The 25843-nt window shown below is 36.3% G+C and overlaps 1 protein-coding gene across 2 annotated transcripts; it reads right to left on the reverse strand.

The window, feature by feature from the left end:
• Positions 1-1152: 1152 nt before the first annotated feature.
• Positions 1153-25780, reverse strand: PPWD1 (peptidylprolyl isomerase domain and WD repeat containing 1). Of its 2 annotated transcripts, XM_007973898.3 has the most exons (12): positions 25545-25716; positions 25225-25273; positions 21155-21257; positions 19025-19125; positions 18760-18880; positions 16177-16624; positions 11833-12023; positions 9348-9537; positions 5797-5978; positions 3637-3718; positions 2552-2734; positions 1153-1454 (listed from the first exon to the last, which is right to left on the reverse strand). In XM_007973898.3, exons 1-12 carry the CDS (start codon positions 25611-25613, stop codon positions 1311-1313), a joined length of 1863 nt encoding a protein of 620 aa, XP_007972089.3. In that variant the 5' UTR covers positions 25614-25716; the 3' UTR covers positions 1153-1310. The 2 variants fall into 2 exon arrangements, with proteins under 2 accessions (XP_007972089.3, XP_007972083.3); XM_007973892.3 differs by lacking the exon at positions 25225-25273 and having other exon boundaries at positions 25545-25780.
• Positions 25781-25843: the final 63 nt, after the last annotated feature.

Below are 25843 nucleotides of genomic sequence, written 5' to 3' on the forward strand. Positions count from 1 at the left end.
TCACAAGTTTGTGGCATAAAATAAATAAAGGAAAGAATCCTGCTGATCAATAGAAGGAAAAGTTTAAGCAGATTTAAAACTTCAGAATATAAATTCCCTACACAGGTCTGTTGAGCATGTTCTTCCTGTAAGTTTCTGAAAGAGTCTTTCTGGAATCGAAGCAGTGGGTCTTAATAGTTATGAACTAAGTTATAAGCCTAAGTGAAGAAATCAGTATAAGAATTTGTGCTCATATTATTTTACTGCTCCAATTTCTACTACTCTCTCCATTGTTAGATAGCAAAATTTTTATGTATACTTCTTAATGGTATATTTTCTAAAGATATAACTTGAGGACAGAAAAAACTGTTTACCTATGTTAGAAAAATAATCTGAGAGAGTAATCAACCTGCATACAATAAACCAAGGACTCGGGTATTCACTTATTCTGAATCTTTCATTTGAAAGAATATTTCATAATTATTAAGGAATATAACACTTTGACCAAAGTGACTTCTTGTTTATTGAGGCTTTACCTACCACTACTTACTAAACAATTATCAAAAGACTAAAATATTTGGCATTAAAACCTTGCAAAACAAAGGAAATGACATATAATATCAGATCCTAGTATTTTTTCTTAGAGGAGGGATCTGCACTCCTCTAAACATAAGGGCAGAGTATCTGGCATGTATTCAAAAAGTAAAGCACAGGTGTGTACCACTGTCATTATTTAATAGGGTTGTCATTGCACAGGATACCTTCTAAGACCTCCAGTGGATGCCTGAAACTTCAGATGATACTAAACCCCATATATATTGTTTTTTCCTATATATATATCTATGATAAGGTTTAATTTATAAATTAGGCACAGTAAGAGATTAACAGCAATAAAATAGAATAATTATAGCAGTATACTATAATAAAAGTTATGTGAATGTGGTCTTGCTGTCTGAAAAGATCTCACTGTATTGTGCTCACCTATTTTTGGATTGTGGTTGACAGTGAAAAAAAAAACCATGTGGAAAGGGGGTGGGGGAGAGTGTCGTAATTATTTAATATTTAATTTGAGGCTCATTAGCAATTACCTATAATGAGTGCTGTTTGCCTGAGTTTAGTCCATTTCAATTTATCACCTCCCAGGATTAGAAATATTGCAAGAAAAGTCAAAGGTAATTTTTAAAAAATAGCCTTTAATAAAAAATACAAAAATATAATACTGTATCTTTGAAACATGATCTGTATATTCAGCAAGTCCTAAGCTTCCTAATGTAAAATAATCTGTTTAATACTGCATTTTTATTTGCAAGTACATTAAAACAAATCTTATTTTACTTGACAGTAATATTTATGATGCTGACATCCTCATAGGGCTTATCTGTTTTGGGATTGACTTTGACGTTGGAGATCCTCTGTACAACTTCCATTCCTTTAGTCACTCGTCCAAATACTGTGTGCTTATTATCAAGCCAAGGCTGTGTTGGAGGACAAATGGAAAATCTTGGTAAACCCCAATTTCTTTAAATTATATCCTCCGGTTGAGCAAATTAAAGAGAATTTAAGTGTGGGCTCCCCTTTAGCATATATTTAAAAAGAAGTACAATAATTTCTTAGCAATAAAAAGGTAGCAGCTTTTAAAAGTTACTTCCAGTGTATTTAAAAAAAAATAGAAGCATAGTATAATGTTTAATTAAATATCTGCATCTTTCAGACCAAAGGGAAATGGAAGATCTTCCCTAAAGGTAAGTTACTTCACATGGCTTACAGAATTGTGGCTAAGAATTTAAAAGGTCTCTGGAGCACTCTTACCTGAACAGTTTATTCAGAAGCAGTTTGAAATAGTTTAAGCAGCACATACTTTGGCATTAGACAGATGGGAGTTCAAATGCTAGCTTGGCTACCTGACCTTTTGGCAAGTTAATCATGTCTGTTTCTTCATCTATTATTGAAAACTGGGGATACTGATACTAGAAGTACTGTGAATACTACATGAAACTATGTGCCTGGCAGATGGTAGTTATAAATATTTTTCCTTTCTTCATCACTTAGTGTTTAATTCTAAAACAAAAAGTAGGTAATTTTTATAATTTTGTGTTACTGCATAGCAATAGAGCGAGGTTACCTTAAACTGTATTTCATCAAATCTAAAATGTAATTGATTATGAGTTGTATTCTGATTTCAGAGATACTAAAATGTGGGGGAAATTGTCTCAAAATTGTGAATTCATATACTCTAATCCTTGTATTCTGAAGATGAGGAAATAGGCCCACAGAAGTGAAATAATTTATTTTAGGTTACATCATCAAGTAGAGGCAAAGTTGACATTGAAACTCAAGTATCTTGAATTGTAGTCCATTGTATTTCTTACTACAGTGGAAGTTTTGTTTTACCAAGTCTAAACTGATTAGTCACATAATTTTATATTTTCTTCTCGATCATTTTCATATTTGTATTCTGTAGATGATATAAATAATGCAGAAAATACAGAATAATGCAGCTCTTCTACTGAGTTCACTCTCTTACATCATAACCTATCAATCTGTAGTTTATAAACAATGATATTGTACTTACTGTTGGTACTACTGTTATGAAAAACTGGGATCCATTAGTATTTGATCCTGCGTTAGCCATGCTGAGTGTGTATGGTCTGTCATGTCGTAATGTTGAATGAAATTCATCTTCAAATTCTCCTCCCCATATGCTTTCTCCTCCCATACCAGTACCTGTTGGATCTCCTGTCTGAATCATGAAGCCCTTAACAGAAAGTACACAAAAACATTACACTGTCCTTTTCTATATAGGTATACTTTGAAGTTTTATTTCTGCCAAGAGTGCTATGTATTCAGTGTAATATTAACTGTGACTATAAAGTGATTTGATTAAACCCTTACACTTAAATTTGGATGATGTACTTCCATTGCTCAACCACCACCTTGATTGAAAGGTCGTCTTCTCATTTATAGACATGTTCTATCTTTCCCAATAACCTAAATAAAGCCAGTTAATACTATAAATTTTAGGATCTGTATGTTATTTTATGTTTTATATAATTGCCCTCCTCTTCTCCCTCTCCCTTTCCTGAAATACTCTGAATTTCCTGGAAAGCCTTTTCACTAATTCCTTTAGGACCCTGAGATCTGACTTTCCATCCTGCCATTTCTGACCTGCCAGAAACCAAGCACTGTATCACTGTCCCATCCACTTTATGGAAAGCTGCTCAACAAAATCCAGGGGCTGAGTTCTCTCTCCTCCTCTGGTGTATTACAGGTTCTCACAGATCAGATGGCACTGTGGCTCCTCTATGATTGAAAAATCGTATCTTCTAGATCTAGACCCTATCTAGCTACTACAAACATGTTACCTAGGTTACTGATGTTATCTCAGCATGACCCTTTATTCATTATCTTACCCTTTACTTTAGCTGCTGACAAAATATTGCTTCAGTGTTTCTAAACAGGTAATCATGCCACTATTCCTGTTGATTCTAGATGTTGATATTTATGACCATCCACTCCTCCTTTGGCTTCCATAGTATATTTTTCCTGTTCCTTTCCACTAAACTGGTAAGCATGAGAGAAGAAGATTCCTTGCACTTAAATCTCTTGCTACGTAATAATATAGTATTTCTTAAATCACATGAAATTTGTGTAACTTACCTTAATTATACGGTGAAATGTATGCCCATTATAATAACCATTTCTGCTGTGAACACAGAAGTTTTCCACTGTCTTAGGGCACCTATTAAGACATATATTACCAATATGAAACCTATTCAGAGCATCTTAAAACAGTTTTCTTTGCAGTTCTGCTTCCTAATGATGTTCTATGTCTTATGAATGTTTCAGAAGGACAGTCTTTTTTTTTTTTTTTAATAACCTCTAATCTCAGGACAAGCATGGAGGGGCATGTAAGTAGTATATTCTTATTGTTTAACTTAGTTATCTTTAGAACATGACTGCTTAACTAATATTTGAGTTTGACAGTACTAAGATTTCAAGGTCATTTAGCAGTTAAAAGGTCATTTAGCAGTTAAAAAAAATACAGCTGGCCAGGTGCGGTGGCTCACGCCTGTAATCCCAGCACTTTGGGAGGCCGAGATGGGCGGATCATGAAGTCAGGAGATCCAGATCATCCTGACTAACACAGTGAAAACCCCATCTCTATTAAAAATGCAAAAAATTAGCTGGGTATGGTGGCAGGCGCCTGTAGTCCCAGCTACTTGGGAGGCTGAGGCAGGAGAACGGCGTGAACCCAGGAAGCGGAGCTTGCAGTGAGCCGAGATCGCGCCACTGTACTCCAGCCTGGGCAACAAAGCGAGACTCCCATCTCAAAAAAAAAAAAGAAAAGAAAAGAAAAATACAGCCACAGCACCTTAAAAATATGTTTTTTCTTAAGAGACAGGGTCTCACTATATTGCCTAGGCTGATCTTGACCTTCTAGGCTCAAGAGATCCTCCTGCCTCAGCCTCCTAAAGTGCTGGGATTATAGGCCTGCACCTGGCCCAACATCTTAAGTTAGTTTACTCCATATAGTATTATAGGTCTGCATGTAGTAGTACAGGTTAAGTTCCTGGGAAAGGTCATTTTCTTACAACGACATATTCTTGGCCAAAACCTTAATCATAGAAATGACATCTAAATTTATCCAACTTTAAATGACAGTCTCACTCAGAGTATGAAGCTTTTTCAGTAATATTAACTGATATTATGCAATTATTTCATATGATCCATTACCATGTAATACTTCTAAGAGCTGGAAATGGATGAACCAAGAGAATCTTGTACCCAAGTACATCAGCAAACAAGGCCGAAGAGCACATGGGTTTTGAGCACTTAAACTGAGTGTCCAAGATTTGAGAACTGCCTAGTTATTTGTTGAGTACCAAGATATGGTACAAAACATTCATATTCAAAATATTAATAACTTTTAAGTAAAAGTGTTGTAAAAGATGTCATTTTTTGGGTCAAGAATGGCCCGAAATACTCTACTGTATTTGACATTGTATGTTACTTTTAAAATCTTTTAAACTGTCCAGAAAACCGTCCATCTTTTTTTCAATTGAAGTCCTTACGGTTTTGTTGTAATTTGTTTTTGTAGAAACAGAGTCTCACTCTGTTGCCCAGGTTGGAGTGCAGTGGTGTGACCATAGCCAATTGCAGCCTCAAACTCCTGGGTTCAAGACATCTTTTGACCTCAGCCTCTAGCAGAGTCAGGAATACAGGTGCGTGCCACCATGCCCAGCTAATAAAAAAAATTTTTTTTTAGGAGACAGGGTCTTGCCATATTGCTTGGGCTAGTCTCAAACTGCTGGCCTCCACTGATCTTCCTGTCTCAACCTAATGAATAGCTGGGATTACAAGTGCGTGCCACTGCACCCAGCTTATAGTTCACTTTTGAAACAAAGAGCTATTGAAACTAAAGAGATAGGTATCTAGCAACTGTTCGTAAGGAAACATAATTATCTTTCTTTTAAGGATTTGCTTTGAGAGGAAAGCAAAGCAATCCACAAAACCTAGAGTTTGTGCTGTTAGAGATGTGCTGTTAACACATTTGCATATCACTTTACAGTTTAAACTCAGCACTTTCATAGCCAATATATTTTGTCTTCGTAATGAACCTATGAAGTATATATGTATAAAAATTTTCCATTTTCTACCATAACACTTATCAGAAAGCTCAGGAATAGATGTTTTTTATCAAACATTTCTTCAAAATTCCTTAAGTCAAAGTAACGGGAATTTTAAGTTGCATGGTTTCTTCAGATATACACATTTACATTCTTAATTATGTAAGCCAATACCAACAGTTATACATACTCAACAGGAAAAAGTTTGGTGTGAATGTCTCCCATGCTGGTGTGGATAATGGCACTATCCGAAACTCGTTTAGGTCCTTCAGCTTGAGTAGCTGCCATGACTTCTTCTTTAGAAGGTTTCTCATTAAAAACATCTCGATCAGAATCTGCACTTTTTGTATCTTCTGGTTCTCGTTTGGTAAACTCAAGGAGGAAAGTAAAAAGTGAGTGAACAAATTAAAGTTTTCATCTGGTAAAAATTTTATGAACAATAGAATTTCTAATTAAGTACTTAAGAAATGTAAGAATTCACATCAGAATCCTTATTTCAGGAATCATTTCCCATCACAGGATGTGTCAGGCAATTAAATTATTTTTACATTGTCTAATATGAAAATGATCCACATAACATACTGAACACATTGATTTCAAACGGAATTTAATTTCTTTTGGGTAGAAATTTTCTTGGGCAAACATTTAACAAGAATAATTGTTTCATTTGTGGTAGCTCTCAACTTATGCCTTCTAGTAAGGCCTAACGTGCCACCTGTTTATTGCTCACTTCATTATTTAGATTGTTTGGATTTGAATTCCAATTCTACAACTTTGGGGATGTGAATTCATTTCTTCCCTCATTCATATATGATGATAACAGTACCTACCTTGCAATGAAGGTAGTTGTGAAGATTAAACAAATAGATATTAAGTCCTTGGAGAACAGTACCTAATACATAGAGGGTACTATATACATATTAACAGTTGTTATTACTACTATGAGCAGGACCTCGTGCTAGGTAGAAAAAGGATTCACAAAAATGAATCAGTAATGGATCCTTAATTTTTTTTTTCCACAGTCCCACCTGACCTATCTAAACCCTGAAGCATAGGAGAAAGAATGAAAATTTTCAGTGAAGTTGTAGACATCTCAGATCCTCGGGGTCTAGGAAGAATTGAGAAAAACCTTTCAGTTGTTCAAACTCTGGACTTCTCAAGGCCTGTTTATTTTACTTTAAGTAGAAATGCTCTTTCCTGAGCAACCTCTATCTGATGTCAACTTAATTATGGGAACGTAAAGCTAGTGCCTCCATCTTGTCTAATGTCATTCCTTGATCTGCTTGGATAGATTCCAAATAAACAACCAAGTTAGGATGCTATCACCTTAACATCCTATTCTCTAGTTTTCAAAGGAATGGCATGTCTGTTGTACTATTTGTTTATATGAATTTTTTTTAAGTTATCATGATTTAGCTCATATATGGATTTGTAAAATTATACTTTTATTTCATGATATTGGATCTGAGAAACAGGACACAAAATTCATATATATGCATACCATTTTAGTTTTGCTTAAGAATATGTACTAGTAAGACTCAAAGAAAATTCATAACAATATTAGCTGTATAAAGCTACAGTGAATGACCATTTTGTTTCTCTATTTTTTCAAACTTTATAATGAATATATACACTTTAATCAACGTACAAGTAAACTTGGAAAAGAAAAAATACAACAAAGTTTTTTGAATAAAGTGGATGGAAAATTAGTATATGTTTTTAGTGTATATCAAGAAGTATCTTTTTTTTTGCCTCTTTTTGTTTAGCAATAGGGTCTTGCTCTGTCTCCCAGGCTGAAGTGTAGTGGTGTGATCATAGCTCCCTGCAACCTTGAATTCCTCAGCTCAAGAGATCCTACCACCTCAGCTTCCAGAATGGCTGAGACCACATGTGCACACCACCGTGCCTGGTTAGCTTCTTAAATTTTTTGTAGAGATGAGATCTTGCTATGTAGCCCAGGCAGCTCTTGGTCCTGGGCTCAAGTGATTTGCCTGCTTTGGCCTCCCAAAGTGCTGGATTTACAGGGTAAGTCACCATTCCTGGCCAAGAATTATCTTTTATGGGTAATTTTTACTTCATAACAAAGTTAAATTACAGTTAAAAACGATTAATTTTTTTCTTTCATATACTAATAAATTTTTAGTAACGATTTTGAAAGTTGTAAATGAAATTCTCATCTTAAAAGAATTTACCCATTTAGTTGGAAGGTTTGTTGAGGTAGGGAAACTGCTACTTCATACATTTATCAAATGCTGTTAACCTTAATAGCATTACAACAGTTTACAATATTTTGGAGGAATGAATGAATATATTATAATGTGTTAGTCATTTTCTTAACTTTCTGGATTTAACAGTGAAGAAGACATAGTGCCTGTATTTATGGATTTTATCTTCAGAAGAAGAGCACAGCGTCAGAGACAAAAGAAATAATTGATGTTCACACAAAAAGTGTGACACATCATATGACGGAGAAGCAAAGGAGAAACATAAGCAGGCACACCTAACTCAGACTTGATGTTATAAAGGGCTTCTAGGCTGGGTGCGGTGGCTCACGCCCGTAATTCCAGCACTTACGGAGGCTGAGTCAGGTGGATCACCAGAGGTCAAGAGTTCAAGAACAGCCTGGCCAACATGGTGAAACCCTGTCACTACTGAAAATACAAAAATTAGCTGGGTGTGGTGGCATGCACCTCTAATCCCAGCTACCCAGGAGGCTGAGGCAGGCGAATCGTTGGAACCCAGGAGGCAGAGGCTGCAGTGAGCTGAAGTCACGTCATTGCACTCCAGCCTGGGCAACAGAACAAGATACCATCTCCAAAACAAAACAAAACAAAACAAAAAAACAAAAAAAAAGGGTGCTTCCAAACTGAGACTTGAAGTATGAGTTAGGAGTTGGAGAGAAGTGTATGGCTGGCAGAATGAATAGCCTGTGCAAAGGCCCAGAGTTTAAAAAAGCACACTCAACTACTGTGAATAAGTTCAGTATGGTTCCTGTAGCAAATGAACGATAAAGCTACAGAAGTGAGGAGGGCCAGCCAGCATAGATAGCTGGGGCACCACTGAAGGGCATTAGGCAGAAAATAAGTCACGTTTGGGTTTTAAAAAGTTCTCTGATTGCAATGTGAAGGATAGAATGCAAGGGCAGAGATCTCTATACTTCTGATTTTCCTGCTTGGATGAACAAATAAAATTGTGCTATATGGTGTAGTAGTTTGATTTTAACTATCTCAGTCTTAGTTCACATGCAAAGTATTTTTAGTTCTTCAGAGAAAAAAAAAAATTCCACAGGAATATATAATTCCAAGGCAGCACCATTAAAATAAAAGTCAAAAGGTAAAAAAGGAAATACATTTGAAGGAAGCTGTGCTAATTTGGGGGAGATAAATTATATTCAAGAGTAAAGGCTAAAAAATAAAAAAACTAAAAAGAAATTTTAAAATCCCACAGTGAAACTATTTTGGATGTAATTATGGCTATAACCACTAACTTCCTACCATCTTAAACAACACAAACAGTTGTGGAAGCGAGGTTGAAAAATGTCAAAACATGATGGAAAACAGTACAGAAATACTTAAAATCAACTCCTAGTTTAAAATTCTACAATATTAATATAAGATGGTATTCTAGTTGTTTAGGAAGTCTGCTGTTAGTGCCAACATTCTCTTCAGTTGAAGGTACAAACAAAAGTCAAACCAAACTAGAAGGAACATTATGGTCTAATCTCCTGGTACTTATACATACCATATAAAATCTATTCTTTTTGAATGATGTACAGACTATTGTTGGGTCAGCTTGAATATTCTGAAGAACAGGATTTTCAGAAGCTTTCATCTCTATAGTAGTTGCAGCACGATGCTTTTTGGCTATCCCCTGGAACAAAGCCAATTGCATCACTCTGATATTTTCTTGTTTGCCTAAAATGCGCACACACCTAAAAATATAACAATGTTTTTTATACAACAAAATCACTGAAGTTAATTCCAATTATGACAACTTTACAGATAAAAGCTGGGAATCAACTATCTTATCTATGTACAACATAACTTGTGAAAGTTTTTTAAAAGTGTTTCTCTACCCCCAAAAAGCTATCAATTTAAACTGGTAGGCAGCTATAATTTTCAGGTTAAAAAATAGAAATGAGGCCAGGCACGATGGCTCACACCTGTAATCCCAGCACTTTGGGAGGCCGAGGCAAGCAGATCACTTGAGGTCAGGAGTTTGAGACTAGCCTGGCCAACGTGGTGAAACCCTGTCTCCATTAAAAATACAAGAAATTGGCCAGGCATGGTGTTAGGCACCTGTAATCCCAACTACTAGGGAGGCTGAGACACGAGAATGGCTTGAACTCAGGAGGCAGAGGTTGTAGTAAGCGGAGATCGTGCCACTGCACTCCAGCCTGGGTGACAGAAAAAAGACTCTGTCTCAATAAAAAACAACAACAACAAAACCCAATCAAGGGAATGAAAAGTCACAGACTAGGAGAACAGCTCATAAAGGACTGTTATCCAAAATATATAAAGAACTCAAAAAAAAAAAAAAAATCTATATATACAAAGAACTCTTAAAACACATTAAGAACACAACCCAATTACAAAATGTCCCAAGGACCTTCACATATACTTCATCAAAGAGATATACAGATGGTAAATAAGCATATGAAAAGATATTCCACCTCATATGTTGCCAGGGAAATCCATACTAAAACAAGATACCACTACGCATCTATTAAAATGGCCCAAATCTGGAACACTGACTACCAAATGGTGGCACAGATGTGGAGTGACAGGAACACTCATTCATTGCTGGTGGGAATGCAAAAGAGTACAGCCACTTCTAAAGGCAGTTTGGCCGTTTCTTACAAAACTAAACATTCCGTTATCATATGATCCAACAATTATGCTCCTTGATATTTATCAAAAGGAGCTGAAATGACTACACAAACACTTGTATGCAGATGTTTATAGTAGCTTTTACACATATCTGCCAAAACTCGGAAGCAACAAAGATGTCTTTCAGTAGGTAAATGGATAAATTGTGGTACATCCAGACAATGGAGTATTCAGTGCTAAAAAGAAATGAGCTATCAAGATGTGGAAAGGCATGGAAGAACCTTAAATGCGTATTACTGAAAGAAGCCAATCTGGACAGACTACATACTATATGATTCTAGCTATATCACATTCTGGAAGAGGCAAAACTATGGAGATGGTGAAAAGATCAGTGGTTGAACAGTCAGAGCAGAGGATTTTGAAGGCAGTAAAACTACTCTGTATGATAGTATAATGGTGGATACTTTTATATACATTTCTCCAAACCTATAGAATTATACATTTCTCCAAACCTATAGAATATACAACACCAAGGGTGAACCCTAATGTAAACTATGGACTCTGGGTGATGATGATGTGTCAACGTAGGTTCATCAATGGTAACAAATGTACCACTCTGGTGAGGGATGTTGATAACGGGGAGGCTATGTATGTGTTCGGGCAGAGGGTACATGGGAAATCTCTGTATCTTCCTCTTAATTTTGCTGTGAACCTAAAACTGTTCAAAAAAGTAAGGTCTATTAAAAATAATCAGTCATTTGTTTATACAGTTTTAACCTATTCTTATTAAAATTTCATGTCTGTTAACTGTTCTGCAAAACTTCAAAGATTTTGTATTGCCAAGAACTACAATATAAATATGTTTATACATGGAAATATATAGCACATTTTTTTCTCCTTAAAATATTAAGTTCTGTTCATTTACATTCAGTGAGAGTATCTGATTGTAGCTATTCTGTACTAAGACCAAATGGACTGTTTTCACAAAAAAGGCTTACTGTGGTTTCATGCATTTTTAACTTTTGATTTTATGTCTAGCAGGATGTAATGCTGAATTCTGTGGTTAAAATCTTTGGCAACATTTAACATGAACCAGGCTAATTTAAATCAATAAGCAAAAGACAGACAAACTTGTTAAAAAAAAAAACACACAACAACTTGAAACTATGCATATCTTCTTTCCATTTCTTTTACAAACATGAGTGGAAACTTCTACATAAGAATATAAACAACCAAGAGACCACAGAAAAATCCAGTCAAAACATTTGGTTAAGTTTAGATATTTGGGGCCATTCCACTTGTCTTGGAACAAACAATACTCCCACTGTTCTCATGATGGAGGAAATGGTCCCCCACAAACACATTTTTTAAAAAAAATACCTCATATTAAAGCTTACCGGTTTGTCTCTACATTTATAACTTTAATGCCCAGCATTGTTCCATACAGCACGAAGTGTCCAGTTTCATCAAAAACTATATTAATTAATCTTACAGCATCAACCTTCTCCAACTCACGTTCTACAGCCATTCGTCGGCCAAATTCCATGTCTGGTAACTGCTGCCTCATCTGTTGCAGTTCAGTAAACATCTAGGAAATAAACCATTTAGTAACAAAATCTCTATATACCTATATCTATATCAACCCATCTATCTATATATGCAATGAGAATTTAAATAGAAGCAGAATACATATTAAGAGCCACTAACCGTTTGTACTTCTTAAGAGGGATTCTAAACAGTATGAAATAGACATTAGTAAGTGCAATCACTAAAAAATAGTATTTCAGGCCGTGGTGGCTTATGCCTCTAATCCCAGCACTGTGGGAGGCCAAGGCAGGTGGATCACCTGAGGTCATTTCAAGAACAGCCTGGCCAACATGGTGAAACCCCATCTCTACTAAAAATGTAAAAACTTAGCCAGGCATGGTGATGTGTGCCTGTAATCCCAGCTACTCGGGAGGCTGGAGCAAGAGAATCGCTTGAACCTAGGAGGCGGACGCTGCAGTGATCCGAAATCGCACCACTGCACTCCGGCCTGGGTGACAGAGTGAAACTCCGTCTCGGAAAAAAAAAAAAAAAAAAAAAAATCGTATTTCAAAATGGTAACTGGTTCTTCTAATTTAAAACAAAACCCAGTTGGTTAATATAACTACTGGTTTCTCTACAGAATACATCTGCTGCCTTTTAAAAGTCACAGAGTAGCACTTTCCAATGAAATATAATGCAAGCCATATATGTAATTTTAAAGTGTCTAGTAGTTACATTAAATAAAAGAAACCGATGAATTTCATTTTAATGTTTGATTAAACTCAAAATATCCAGAATATCATCTCAACATTAACAATATAAAAAATTAGGATAGATTACATTCTTTTAAAAAAATATTAAGTCTTTGAAATCTTGTATTTACACTTTCAGCATATCTCAGTTTGGACTAGCCATCTCTCAAGTGCTCAGCAGACACATGGCTAGTAACTATTTATATTGGATAATGCAGCTATAGACTGTGAGGTCCTTGTGCAAGGTTATGTGCCTGACATATAACAAGCTCTCAATTTTTGCTGAATGAATTCATCTCACTAATTTATAATAAATTCATGATATTTCAGAAAATGTTTCAAGTTATTTTGACACAGGGCAGTGAGATTACCATTAGGTACATGTGGTTTAGTAGACATGACTATTTCTATGAGTGTCCTTTATAGTTTGGAAAATTGGTTTACTTTTGATATTACACAAATTTCAAGATAGGCATCACATCTCTAACTGTATTAACATATTATGAACCTTCCAAAAGAAGATAATGATCTTTGTATTGTTTTCTACACAATCTGGGCATCAAACAGCAGCATTCAAAAATAGCTCTCCATTGCAGATGAAAGTAAGCCAGACTTCTGTCCCATCTAATTCTGTCCTTATTTCCTGCTTACATCAACCAAAATCTTGTGTTTTCTAGATAAGGTTAGAACAATATATAAAACTCAAAGAATCAAAAAGAGGTATGTGTGTTTGGGTATAAGCACAAGGTCAAGGTCTTACAGAACAGTTAGAAAGCCTAGTTGTTAGGTTTTTTTGTCTCTAGTCTCAAAGACAGAGAGACTGATACATATTACGCTGCTTATTTATGTGCCAGGAATAGCCTAGGATGCTGGACTACACATTTTGTAGGGAAGGGCCAATGATCATTTCTGCTAGAGAGAAGACTCAGTTTTTAAGGCATAAGGTCTGTAAGTGGTCATCTGTCCATATATAAGTATTCCATAAATGTTATCCAACCTGGTAAGTATCTGATCAGAATCTTTTTAGAGTGTTCTAGACTTCACAGCAGGGCTTATGTGATACGCCAACTGAACAGCCATATACAGTGACCCTGGTTAATAAATACTAAAAGATAACTCACACCATCCCATTCAATTGCTTTTCTGTTAAAGTAGGATTCTGATTGGTTAGAAACTACCCTCCTCCACTACCACCTCCTTGAGACTCCAGTCATTTACTAGTCACTAGCACTGTAAGTAATTTAACTGATGGTTGGCTTTTTTGGCAAGCTCTCATTCTGAATCTCCACTTCTGTCTTAAGTTCTACTACTGACTTCTTGTCACCTCAGGCCAATCATTTAAACAAATGTTGAAGACAACAATGAGCAAACAGAGTGAACTGAGCAGCTCAGAGTATGTGTGTTAAGAAACTTGTGTCCAGAGACTAGATTCTGAATATTCCTTTGCCTAAGGGATCTTGGACGAGCTGCAAGTTAATAGAGTTTTAAAATTTTATTTAAATTGCAAGTTATATTTAGTTATCTGCCACCATTAAAGAAAGTATTACCAATAAATGTTTCTCCTTAAAAGCAGAGTAGAAAGCTATCTTCTTCCAACAAGAAAATGTGTCATGAGGGTAATTTGGCTGGCAAACAGATCTTCACATTTGTCTGGAATTATATTACTTCAGACAGACAGACAACCAACTCATTTATTACCACGTGCTACCAACTCAAAAGGGCCACTAGGAAGAGTTGACAATTTATGAAGAACTTACAGCAGGGAATCCAATGCAAATTGGTCACTGCCAAGGACAAAAGAATTGACAATGTCATACAGTAAACATTGCAACAAAGGTTCAATCCGGCTAGCCTCAGATTCAGAGAACCACTTGATAGCAATAGTTGCAATCACAGAAACCACTGAATTGCATGGATTAAAAACTCTTATTCCACAACTACATGCTGTAACAAATTCTTGTTAGCAGTCTAACAAGTGATGGCTAGAGTCACTCTTTCAAGATATTTGAATAACTCTGTGTGAGGTAATGTTTTTACTGTTGGAGTTAGAATCATGAGCTAAAACAGATCACACAGGGCTTAGTCTACTGGAGGTGATACACATTAATCAAATAATATGACCATATCAAATGCTCTAAAAGAAAGAGTGATCTATAGTCACATTAAAAAAAAACTCTGCTGGCTTGGCACAGTGGCTCACGTCTGTAATCCCAGCACTTTGGGAAGCCAAGGCAGGCAGATCACTTGAGGCCAGGAGTTCAAGACCAGCCTGGCTAACATGGTGAAACCCATCTCTACTGGAAAAAAAAAAAAATTAGCTGGGCGTGGTGGCAGGCGCCTGTAGTCCCAGCTACTTGGGAAGCTGAGACAGAAGAATCGCTTGAACCCAGAGGGCGGAGGCTGCAATGAGCTGGATCATGCCACTGCACTTGAGTGCGACTCTTATCTCAGAAAATAATTAAGAAAAAGAAAACAAAACAAAAAAAACCCAAACTATGCAAGACAGGATGAACAGTTAAAGCCTCCCAGGGGAAGTGAGTCTTCATTTGAAATTTGAAGTACCAGTTCAATAGGTAACAGAGAAATATGAGGAGGGAGGGAGGGCCTCACTCCAAGTGGAGGAAACAACTTATAAAAAGGTCCTGTGGTGGGAGGCATGTTCAAGAAATAAAAAGAAGGCCCAAATGGCAGAATAAGAGGCAGGGAGGACAGTGACTTATGGTTTCACAACATGGTAAGCCATGACTCTGGTCTTGATCCCAAGAACAGAAGGAATTAACTGAAAAGTTCTAGGCAAAGGAATGACATAACCAGATATATGCTTTTAAAAGATGGCCCTGGGTGCAGAGTGGATATTAGGAAGAAGCCAGAATAAATACAGGTAGTAGGCCATGCAATAGATCAGGCAAAAGAGCATGAACTATGGTGACAGCTGTGCTGAAAAGAAATTGGTGTATTTATATTTAGAAAGCAAAATTGGCATAGAAGGGTAAAAGAGTTAAGGATAACTCTTAGATTTCTGGTTTGAGCAACTAGATGGATACTGGCACCATTTATGAAGACAGGAAAAGAAAGAGAGAGCACCAGGTTTGCTTGTAATAGAAGGCTAGAGAAGTAAATTTAGAAGAAGTCATATGGACAGGAGTGAATAGTGAGAAGGGGTCCTAGAATAAGTTTTGAGGATCTTAAGAGAATAGCTTGCAAACAAAACAAAATTGTAAAAAACAAAATAACCACAAAAATAAGACAATAACTGACTTGGAAACGGAACATCATAAACCCCTAGAGAAGAGAGTTTCAAAGAGCAACACTACAAGACAGAAACAGTTGAATATCTTTAATGTGCTAAGAAAAAAAATAACTGTCTACCTAAATGTCTATGTGTAGAAAAAAGATCTTTCAAGAAAAGGCATAAAATAAAGCATTTTTAGAAAAGTATGGTTAAATTTAAATTACACTTACGCTTAGTGATTCATCAAAGACTCTCCTGAGTTTTCCAGTTAAAAACCTGAAAATTCTAACTTTTCTATCAGAACCAATAGTAGCTATTTTCTTCCCATCCGGTGAAAAACATATGCTGGTTGGATAAGCCTTACACTTGGCAAATTCATATAAATCAGTGTCAGTTTTATATTCCCAGTTCACATTTTTGGGGAATTTATATTCATGAGGAGGCCCAGTCCAGTATTCAATCATCCCAGATTTGTCAGAAGACACTACTGCTTTGAAAACTGGGTTTAGCCGTATCTGAGTAAGAGGTGATGTATGGAGTTTGTCAAAAATATGAAGTGGCTGGTTATCTCCTCGGCCATCATAAATGAAAATTTTTCCCGTACTCTTTTCAGAAGCAGCAACTGAAGAAATTGCATCCCCTGGGCAATAGATCCACTCACACTGTCCAGGAAAATAGCTAAAATCGTAAAGAATTGAAAGGGGGGGAGAAAAAAGGTCAGCACAACAAGCAAGAATCCCTCCCTATCCCACTACCAAAATGTCTTGGCCAGTGATTTAGACAGTTTTGGATTCCCTGCTCAAAAGTAGCAGAGACACAGATTGGGGAGGAACAGCTAAGAACAGTTACTTTTTTTTTGTCTTTCTGACCTCATCAATATAATGATAATTCTGAGAATCTGTCAAAACACAAGAAGAGAACTGCATATAGCAGCACATTTATTTCTCTTGGGCAGATAAGGAAACTTAATCAGATCTAGACCCTAAGACCTTCTGGGACATTGCTTTTTGGATCTCTCGACAACAGTCTATGTATACTTACTTTAAAATAGGTTAGCATGTAATAGTATACTTTATAAATCCTTTCTTGAAATATTTAAAATCAAATATTTTATTATGGCAATACTTCAAATAAAAATACTGTCCTAAAACATTCTCATTACTAACTAAATGTTGATATTAAAACTCTAAGCTTTAAACATTCTACCTGATGAATAAGGCATAAAATAATTCAGACTGATTTAATCAATTGTACTAAAACACTCAAAAATGAATGTTGTTTCCTTCAAGGTAGTGATTCTGGGAAGCGAAACTATTATTCTTTTTTTTTTTTTTTTTTTAAACCTTCCAGTATTTCTTTATTATACTTAAAAAATAAAATCTAATTTCTTTATCTTGGGTACAAAGTCCTGCAAGATCTGACTCCTGTCAACCTCACATATTCTTGTCCCCTTGCTTACTCTGCTCAACCCATATTGGCCTTCTTTCGGTTTGTTTTTTTTTTTTTTTTTGAGTTTTGATAAGTATACTTTTTATTTTTTTAATTTTTTTAAAAATTTAAGTTGTAGGGTACATGTGTACAACATGCAGGTTTGTTACACATGTATACATGGCAATGACACTATTATTCTAACCATGGTGCTGATGCTCAAAACCTTCTGGACCTCTTCTTTAAGAATTTCTATCAAAGTCTGAAATATACTCTTCCAAGTATTCTCAAAGGGCAAACGTTCAATATTTGTGAATGAAAAGCTTTGAGGAAACAAACCTGGGGAGTAAGACAGATGATCAAGACAGGTAACTATGTTTGTGCCATTCTAACCATAAATAATGAGACTGATTTCCTTCAGTGGCTCATAAAGTCATAAACTGATTTTGAAGGAAATTCTAAGATTTGAAATTATTTGAATTGTGGACATAATTCAGCCCACAGTTGGAATTCCATCAGTTGGAATTTCTAGAGACAGGGTCTTCAGGAGGTAATTAAGGTTAATGAGCTCATCTGATGGGCTTGTGGCCTTACAAGAAGAAAAAAAGATCTCCCTTTCCCTCTTTCCTCTCCCTTCCTTCTTCCTCCAACCATGTGAGAACATAGGGAGAAGCAAGAAAGATAGCCCTCATCAGAAATCAAACCCTGATGGAACCTTGATCTTGGACTTTCGAGCCTCCAGAACTGCGAGAAAACAGATTTCTGCATTTAAGTCACCTACTCTATGGTTTTTTTTTGTTATGGCATCCAAGCAGACTAAGGCAAGTCCCAAAACTTTCTGACACTGTTATGACTTTCAAGCTGACATTTATTTAGATGTGTATAAATTCAATATGTTATCTTAAAAAAGACATGCTTAAAACAAAGTATCAGTCTTAATACTGTACAATCTAACCATAGTTTTAGTATCAATATATTCCAAAGTTTAACATCACCAATAAATAGCTTTAATTCCAAAAATGTGAATAAACCTTATAGGAACTCAATTCTATATTACTAAGTAAAGCAAGGAAATTAACCATAAGTACCAGTAATTAGATATGACGGAGCTCCAGTAATATTACTAAGTAATGTCAATTTGGATATAAGGAATCCTTGTTATGATGATGTTTAGAAATTTCTGTGATTGATAACAAACCAGAGCAGATGCTTGCAAACATTATAAGGATTCACTGTATCTAACTTTCCCAAGAAAAACCCAAAGGCACATTTTTTTTTAAAAAGATCTGGTAATATACTATTTAGAAATAACCTATTAAATGATAAAGTCTGATTTACAAATTACTTCAATAAGTTAAAATATATATGCTTTTTAAAAGACTCACCCAAGTTTCAGCATGTTGATCATGTCAAAGTTCACTACATCAAACACCTTCATTGCTTTATCATCACCCACAGAACAGAACAATGCTCCCTCGGAGCTAACTGCAATACTCTCAATAACTCCTATTTCAATAAATGAAATTAAAACATTCTAGTAAATACCAATAAAATAAATGTGCATGATTCAAAGAAAAAATTTAAAAAAATTTAAACTTTAATTAGTACAGTTTAGAAAAGAGCTACAAGAAAATGAGGTGAAATTCTTACCCAGGTGACTACGAAAATGTTTAACAAATTCAATTCCCTCTTCTATTTTTTTCCAGAACTTGACATGTCCATCATGACTGGCAGTAATAATAAAATCTGTTCTGCATATATGAAATGTTAAAAGTTAATTTCTAAAACAGATCTATGAATCACTCAGTATTCCCAAAGCAATCATTCACTAAGAATCTGACTTTTGCATAATGGGTTTTTTTAAAAAAACCTTTCTTTAAGCAGACCACTGTATTACAGAACACTGTAAATTTTGAAGCTCCTTTCTGGATATCAAAACAGTTACAGCTGCACTTAGTTTCATCTCAAGAGCTAGGATCAGAATTGAAATAAAATTTAAAATTAAAATAAAAATCTCACTAAGAATCACTATACTTTGGATTCCTTATTGCTAAAATTACCCTATAGACAGTCTTTTCACAAGAAAATAAACTATTTGTCAGTAGCTGATAAGTAAATCTAAACATACTACTTTCACATACAACAAAATTCAACAAAAGTTTGTTTTATATCCTATACAAAGTATTTTGGTTACTTAAGTATCAAAAAGATTTTGTACAGAAGGATCTCTCCTATTAGGTATGTAAAAATAGAAATCATTTATGGAAACCCAGTATATGTCAGGTACTTTGTACATATTACCTTAGTAATTTTATAGCAACTCTATGTATTTTTATCATCATTTTATAAGTAAGAAATAGTTTTAAAATGTTAAATGTACTTGCCTCAGGTCCATATAGCTAGAGTGGCTTTCAATCTACCTAACCAAAAAACGTATATTCTCTGTATTACCTTCCACTGCCGTGGGTTAAAAAAACAAAACAAAAATATTTGAGAAGAGAGCGACAGCAATGCTAGTATCTATATGTTGTTCAACACACTGAGAACTTGAGACTAGAAAAGGTGCTAATATTTGGTCAGAATTATCCTATTTTTCATGAAATATAAATATTTTATTTAGATTTATATATGAAATTAAATTTGTCTTCAAGCCATCAAGAATAGACTGATCTACAAAAGCATAAAGTAATCCACCTACTTCCCATAGTCACTGCTAGTATCATCCAAGCCACCATATCTCATCCAGATTTCTATACCAGCTTCCTAACTTCTCTCCCTGTATCCATTCTTGACCTGTTTGAATCCATTCATCTCACCACAGCCAGGGTGGTCCTTTAATAAAAATAAATCTGATGTTACTCTCCTGCTCACAGGTTCAAAACTCGTACAAGAAATAAAAAGTCTTCTAGGATTTAACCCTTGCCTTTTAAATAGCAGCCTAATATGCTATTTAACCTCTCTAAACTTCAGTTTCCTCATCTCTAAAATGAAGAGCATGTACTAACTCACAAGATTATTCTTATGATAAATAAAAAAATTTATGAAAAAGCCTTAACTTGACAGATAAAAGAAGAAAAAGCCTTAGCACAGTACCTGGGACATATTATGAGCTCAACAAATGGTATAATATTACTACAGTTTGAGTATCCCTTATCCAAAATGCATCAGACCAGAATTGTTTTGGAGTTTCAATTTTTCAGATTTTAGAATATTTACATTATACTTGCTGGTTGAACATCCCTAATCAGAAAATCTCAAACGCTCCAAAGAGCATTTCCTTTGAGCATCATGTCAGCACTCAAAAAGTATTGGATTTTGGAGCATTTTAGATTTTGGGTGCTCAACCTGTACTATTATTATCCTTCTCCAAGATCCTACTCATCTGTTTTGAAGGTTCTTTGCTATTCTTAGGGTATCTTAGCCCACATTTTCTCCACTAGTACCAAAGAGGCCAGGTACCAATTATTCGTATCTTAACTAATGTACCCTCTTCTTCAGGGAAGCTCAGACACTTCATTCCCCTCTTGGCATTTATCTCCAAAGACATACATATAAACTAAGGGGTTCTGTCTTAGAGAATTCATTATTTGTATGATATAGGAAAGAACATGTAGGACTTTTATTTATTTCAGAACTAATGAAATTAAACAAAAATCTATAAAATTTTAAAAGTACCTCTATAAATCTACCTCAAAATTGAAGCTTTTTTTTTTTTTTTTTTTTTTTTTTTTTTTTTTAATAAACTTCTCAGAACAAAGTAAAACAATGTGATAGACTTACTTGGTGCATACCACATGGGTGATAACATCTCTATGCATGTAACTGCGCTCATACATGGATGCACTGGGGAGATTATCAAGATAGACTCTTTCAAACTCTAAGACTGAAGAAAAAAAAGTAAAGTATAAAATATATTTTTAACAAATAAACCAAATACTATCTTGTATTTTATTTAAAATTATCTATACTCTACTTACTATTTTCTCCCAGATTTTACTTTTTCTCAATTCACAATTAAAAAATCCAGTATTTTATGTCAGTTTTAACGTCTATTATTTCAGAGCACTGAATAGCACCATGATTTAGTGAGTTACAACAGGTTCCCAGGTATTATATACATGCTAACTGTCCCCAGGACTTAAGAAATGAGTGGTTCTGGCTTAATGTGAATGTTCTATTAAAAAGAAAAGAAAAGGCCGGGTGCAGTGGCTCACGCCTGTAATCCCAGCACTTTGGGAGGCTGAGACGGGCGGATCATGAGGTCAGGAGATCGAGACCATCCTGGCCAACGCGGTGAAACCCCGTCGCTACTAAAGATACAAAAAAAAAAAAAAAAAAAATTAGCCAGGCGTGGTGGCGGGCGCCTATAGTCCCAGCTACATGGGAGGCTGAGGCAGGAGAATGGTGTGAACCCAGGGGGCGGAGCTTGCAGTGAGCTGAGATCCTGCCCCTGCACTCCAGCCTGGGCGACACAGCGAGACTCCGTCTCAAAGAAAAAAAAAAAGAAAAGAGAAAAAAAACTTAAAAAGTTTCATGAAAATATCACAACCATCTTCCTGACATTGTAGATATAATTTAGTGCTAACTTAAAAGAGTCCAGTGGCCATCTGTAATTTGTCTCAGTTAATATTTAAAGCACTGATTCTCTTTGAAGTTACTGACACTGTGTTTGAAACATTTAAATATGGTACAATTCTTAGATATTTACGCCTGAGAACATCCTAGGGGGTATCCAGTTGAATGTATCTCAAATTTTTTCCAAGGGCAAAACCTGGAAAAAATCCACCTGAAAGACTAGTAATCTGAGGAATGTCAGGAAATACTGATTTACTATATGAGGTATGAACAATTTTACTAGCAAAAAAAAAAAAAAGAAAAGAAAGAAAGGGACGGAGGGAATGAGGGAGGGAAGGAAGGAAGGAAAGAAGGGAGGGAAAGAAAGAGGAAGGGAGGGAGGGAGAGAGGGAGGAAGGAAAGGAAGGGAAGGAAGCAGAGAAGGAGGGTAGGGGAGGGGAGAATTACATGTATCCCAAATAAAATAACCCAACAATGGCCAAACGTGCCTAAAAGTTGCTAAATTAAACATGATGAGCTGTTTCAGGCTTGTTTCTGATAAATTACTTTTCCCTTCATTTTTGGGAACAGAACCCCCATTTATATATGGGCATATTGATGTCCAGCTATAACATGACCTTTCTCACTTTCCCCTGGAGTGAGGTTTAACCATATGCTAATGAGTAAAAGTGGAAATGTTTTGTCACAGGAAGTCTTGAAAAAATGTGCCCTTCTTGCTTTCCTCAATCCTATACCTTGGAACTGGGATATGACTGCTGTAATCTTAATCATTCAGAGAAATAAAGATGAGGGCTGTACCTTCGTTATGTTAAGGCAGAAAGCTGGGGAGAGCCTAGGAACTTCTGGAGCCTCCACACCAATCCTGCACTGCCTATCTTGGTACTTCTACACATAAAAGAAGTGAAGCACTATCTCTTCAACATCATTGTTATTTTGGGTTTTTCTGTAATATGTAGATAAAGTTAATCCTATCTGATTCAGATTCCTTTTTCTGTGTGATAGTTCATTTGTGGACAAATACTTATTAAGAACAAAATGTGTTCTAAGTCACATGGGCATAAAGAAGAGTAAAACACAGTTCCTGTCCTGAAGAGGCAGTTTAAAGTTCAGTGTCATATAATCATGTCTTTTTGAAAATATATACAACAGTCCAATGTCCAAAGAACATGTTAAAGGGGGTGATTCCATTTCTAGAAAGCTGAAATTGTTAAACACTTGTCCATTTAGACAAAATTTTAAATATTTTTGTCACATTCCATGTATATTTTTTAGTTTCAATTTTTTTCTTCAAACTGAATACACTATTGGCTGTCTTTTTTTTTTTTTTTTTTTTTTTGAGACAGAGTCTTGCTGTCTTGCCCATGCTGAAGTACAGTGGAGCAATCTCGGCTCACTGCAACCTCTGCCTCCCGGGTTCAAGCGATTCTCCTGCCTCAGCCTCCTGAACAGCTGGGATTATAGGCGTGTGCCACCACGCCCAGCTAATTTTTTTGTATTTTTAGAAGAGACGGGGTTTCACCATGTTGGTCAGGCTGGTCTCGAACTCCTGACCTGATGATCTGCCCGCCTCAGCCTCCCAAAGTGCTAGGACTACAGGCGTCAGCCATCGCACCCGGCCAACTATCGGCTGTCTTAAAACAATAAACAACTGATTAAAGATTTTCACACCTACTAATTTATATGTCTCAGTTATATTAAGTTTATAAGTCACTTGTCTGGTAACACTAATATCAGCATTTCGATATTTCTGGATTTTTACACTTCTCCTTACTCGTTTAATTAAAGAAGAACTTGCAAAAATATTCCTATGCAACAAAATAGTTAAAGACCAGCATAAACGCTTTAATATTCATTCATTAAATAAATACTTAGGCAAAACACTGTACACTAAGCAATGAACAAAAAAGGCGGGATCCTGGTTCTTACTTGCTTACAGTCCTAGCAGTGGAGAGAAACATTCATCAATCACATGAATAAATATGTAAGTAGAAACTGCGGCAAGTGCCATAAATAAAATGGTTAGCATGGAAACATTTAAGAAGAGGACCAGGAAGTAAAAATGATAATGCACTGTAAGGGTGTCGATATACAAGTTTCAAAAAAACAGCTTCTTCAAAATTTGGATACATAAAATTTGAAGGCTACCTATAAATTCAGTGTTGATAGATAACTACCTCAGAATTATGATCAAAGTGCTTTAGAAATCCAGTCCAGATTGGAGAAGTCACAGGCTTCCCAGAGAAGATGATAGCTAAGTGCTAAAGGTTGACCAAAAGTCAGTTCAGTGGAAGGGGTGAGGAAAATTATTCCCGGTAGAGATACCATATCTGGGTAGGAATCCAGAGGAAAAAGAGTACATGACCCATTCTCGAGTGATTTTAGAATGGCTGGAGTACAAACTAAGGGGTTGGAAGAGGAGGATAATGGAAGATGCACTAAGAAGGTAAGGAGAGATCACATCATAAAGGGCTTTATATACCATGTGAGGGAGTTTGGGCTTTAATGAAAATAATGAGCCGGGCGCCGGTGGCCCATGCCTGTAATCCCAGCACTTCGAGATGCCGAGGAGGGCAGATCAAGAGGTCAAGAGATCAAGACCGTCCTGGCCAGCATGGTGAAAACCCGTCTCTACTAAAAATACAAAAATTAGCTGGGGCGTACGGGCGTGCGACTGTAGTCCCAGCTACTCGGGAGGCTGAGGCAGGAGAATCGCTTGAACCCGGGAGGCGGAGGTTGCGGTGAGCCGAGATAGCGTCACTGCACTCCAGCCTGGGCGACACAAAGAGACTCCATCTCAAAAAAAAAAAAAAAAAAAAAAGGAGAAAATAATGAGAAATCATTGAAGAGTTTTAAGGGAAAGTGCTAAAGTACGATTTGAGCTTAGACCACATTTAAAATGTCCTAAATACTTAAGGAAAACATTTCACAGAAAAACAAGACAAGAAAACAACAAAGAAAACTTAATCTACTCCTTTTCCCACCCCTTTTATTTGATAATAATTTGTGATTATTCCTCGTTAGTGACAAAATGCTTCAGCCCATCGTACCAAGAGTATGATTTCAAAACCACAGACTTCGGGTTTTGGATGAAAACAAATCTGTGATCTAGGAAGCTTACGTGACTTTCCCTAGATACGAAAATTTATTAGTGGAAGTGTCAGGGTTGAAATTATCTTTACCTACCATGATTCGAAACAAGCACCGCCTTCCTCTCGCGCCCCAACATTAACGCATTAACACCACGCCTGAACTAAAGCCTTACAGAGAACTAGTACCCTTTTCCATATCTAAATAAAAGTTCAAAATTCCAACTTCATGTGGCTGCTGTGGGGAGTAAATGAGAGAAGCCAAACACGTAAACATAGGAAAATGTTAGTTTTAGCATCTATCATAACAAATCAACACGTTGTACTACGCTTAAATCACTATTTCGTTAAGACATGCAAGTATGGAGTGGCTAGAAGTGAGAGGACGGCCCTCTGTTCTGAGGGCACAAAACTCCACACACCATCCCTCTTCGGATCTGGCTTGAACTCAACCCTCCCACTCGGCGAATGCAGCACTCCAATTCGTCCGGTACTATATCTGCAGCTACCTTTCCTCTTCTTGGCCAGTGTTGCCTCCACAGGTAAAGGCCCAACCCAGCGCTCTTCGTTCTCCTCATCGTTCTCCTGGGACACCGCCACTGCTACTGCCAGTTCTCTTTCGCTGAGTTCTGTTTTTTCCGATTCCTCCAGGTCCCGACGCCTTCTCCGTCTCTGCTGAAAATCGCTACCACTTTCCGCCGCCATGTTGTTCGCGTCGCCAGAAAAAGCGCGACACACAACACGGCAACCAATCCCAAAGCAGCGGCGCAGTCTTCTGTTAGCGTCTGAGCGAGCTTCGGGATTGGCT

Source organism: Chlorocebus sabaeus, chromosome 4, assembly GCF_047675955.1.
Source record: "Chlorocebus sabaeus isolate Y175 chromosome 4, mChlSab1.0.hap1, whole genome shotgun sequence".
NCBI lineage: Eukaryota > Metazoa > Chordata > Mammalia > Primates > Cercopithecidae > Chlorocebus > Chlorocebus sabaeus.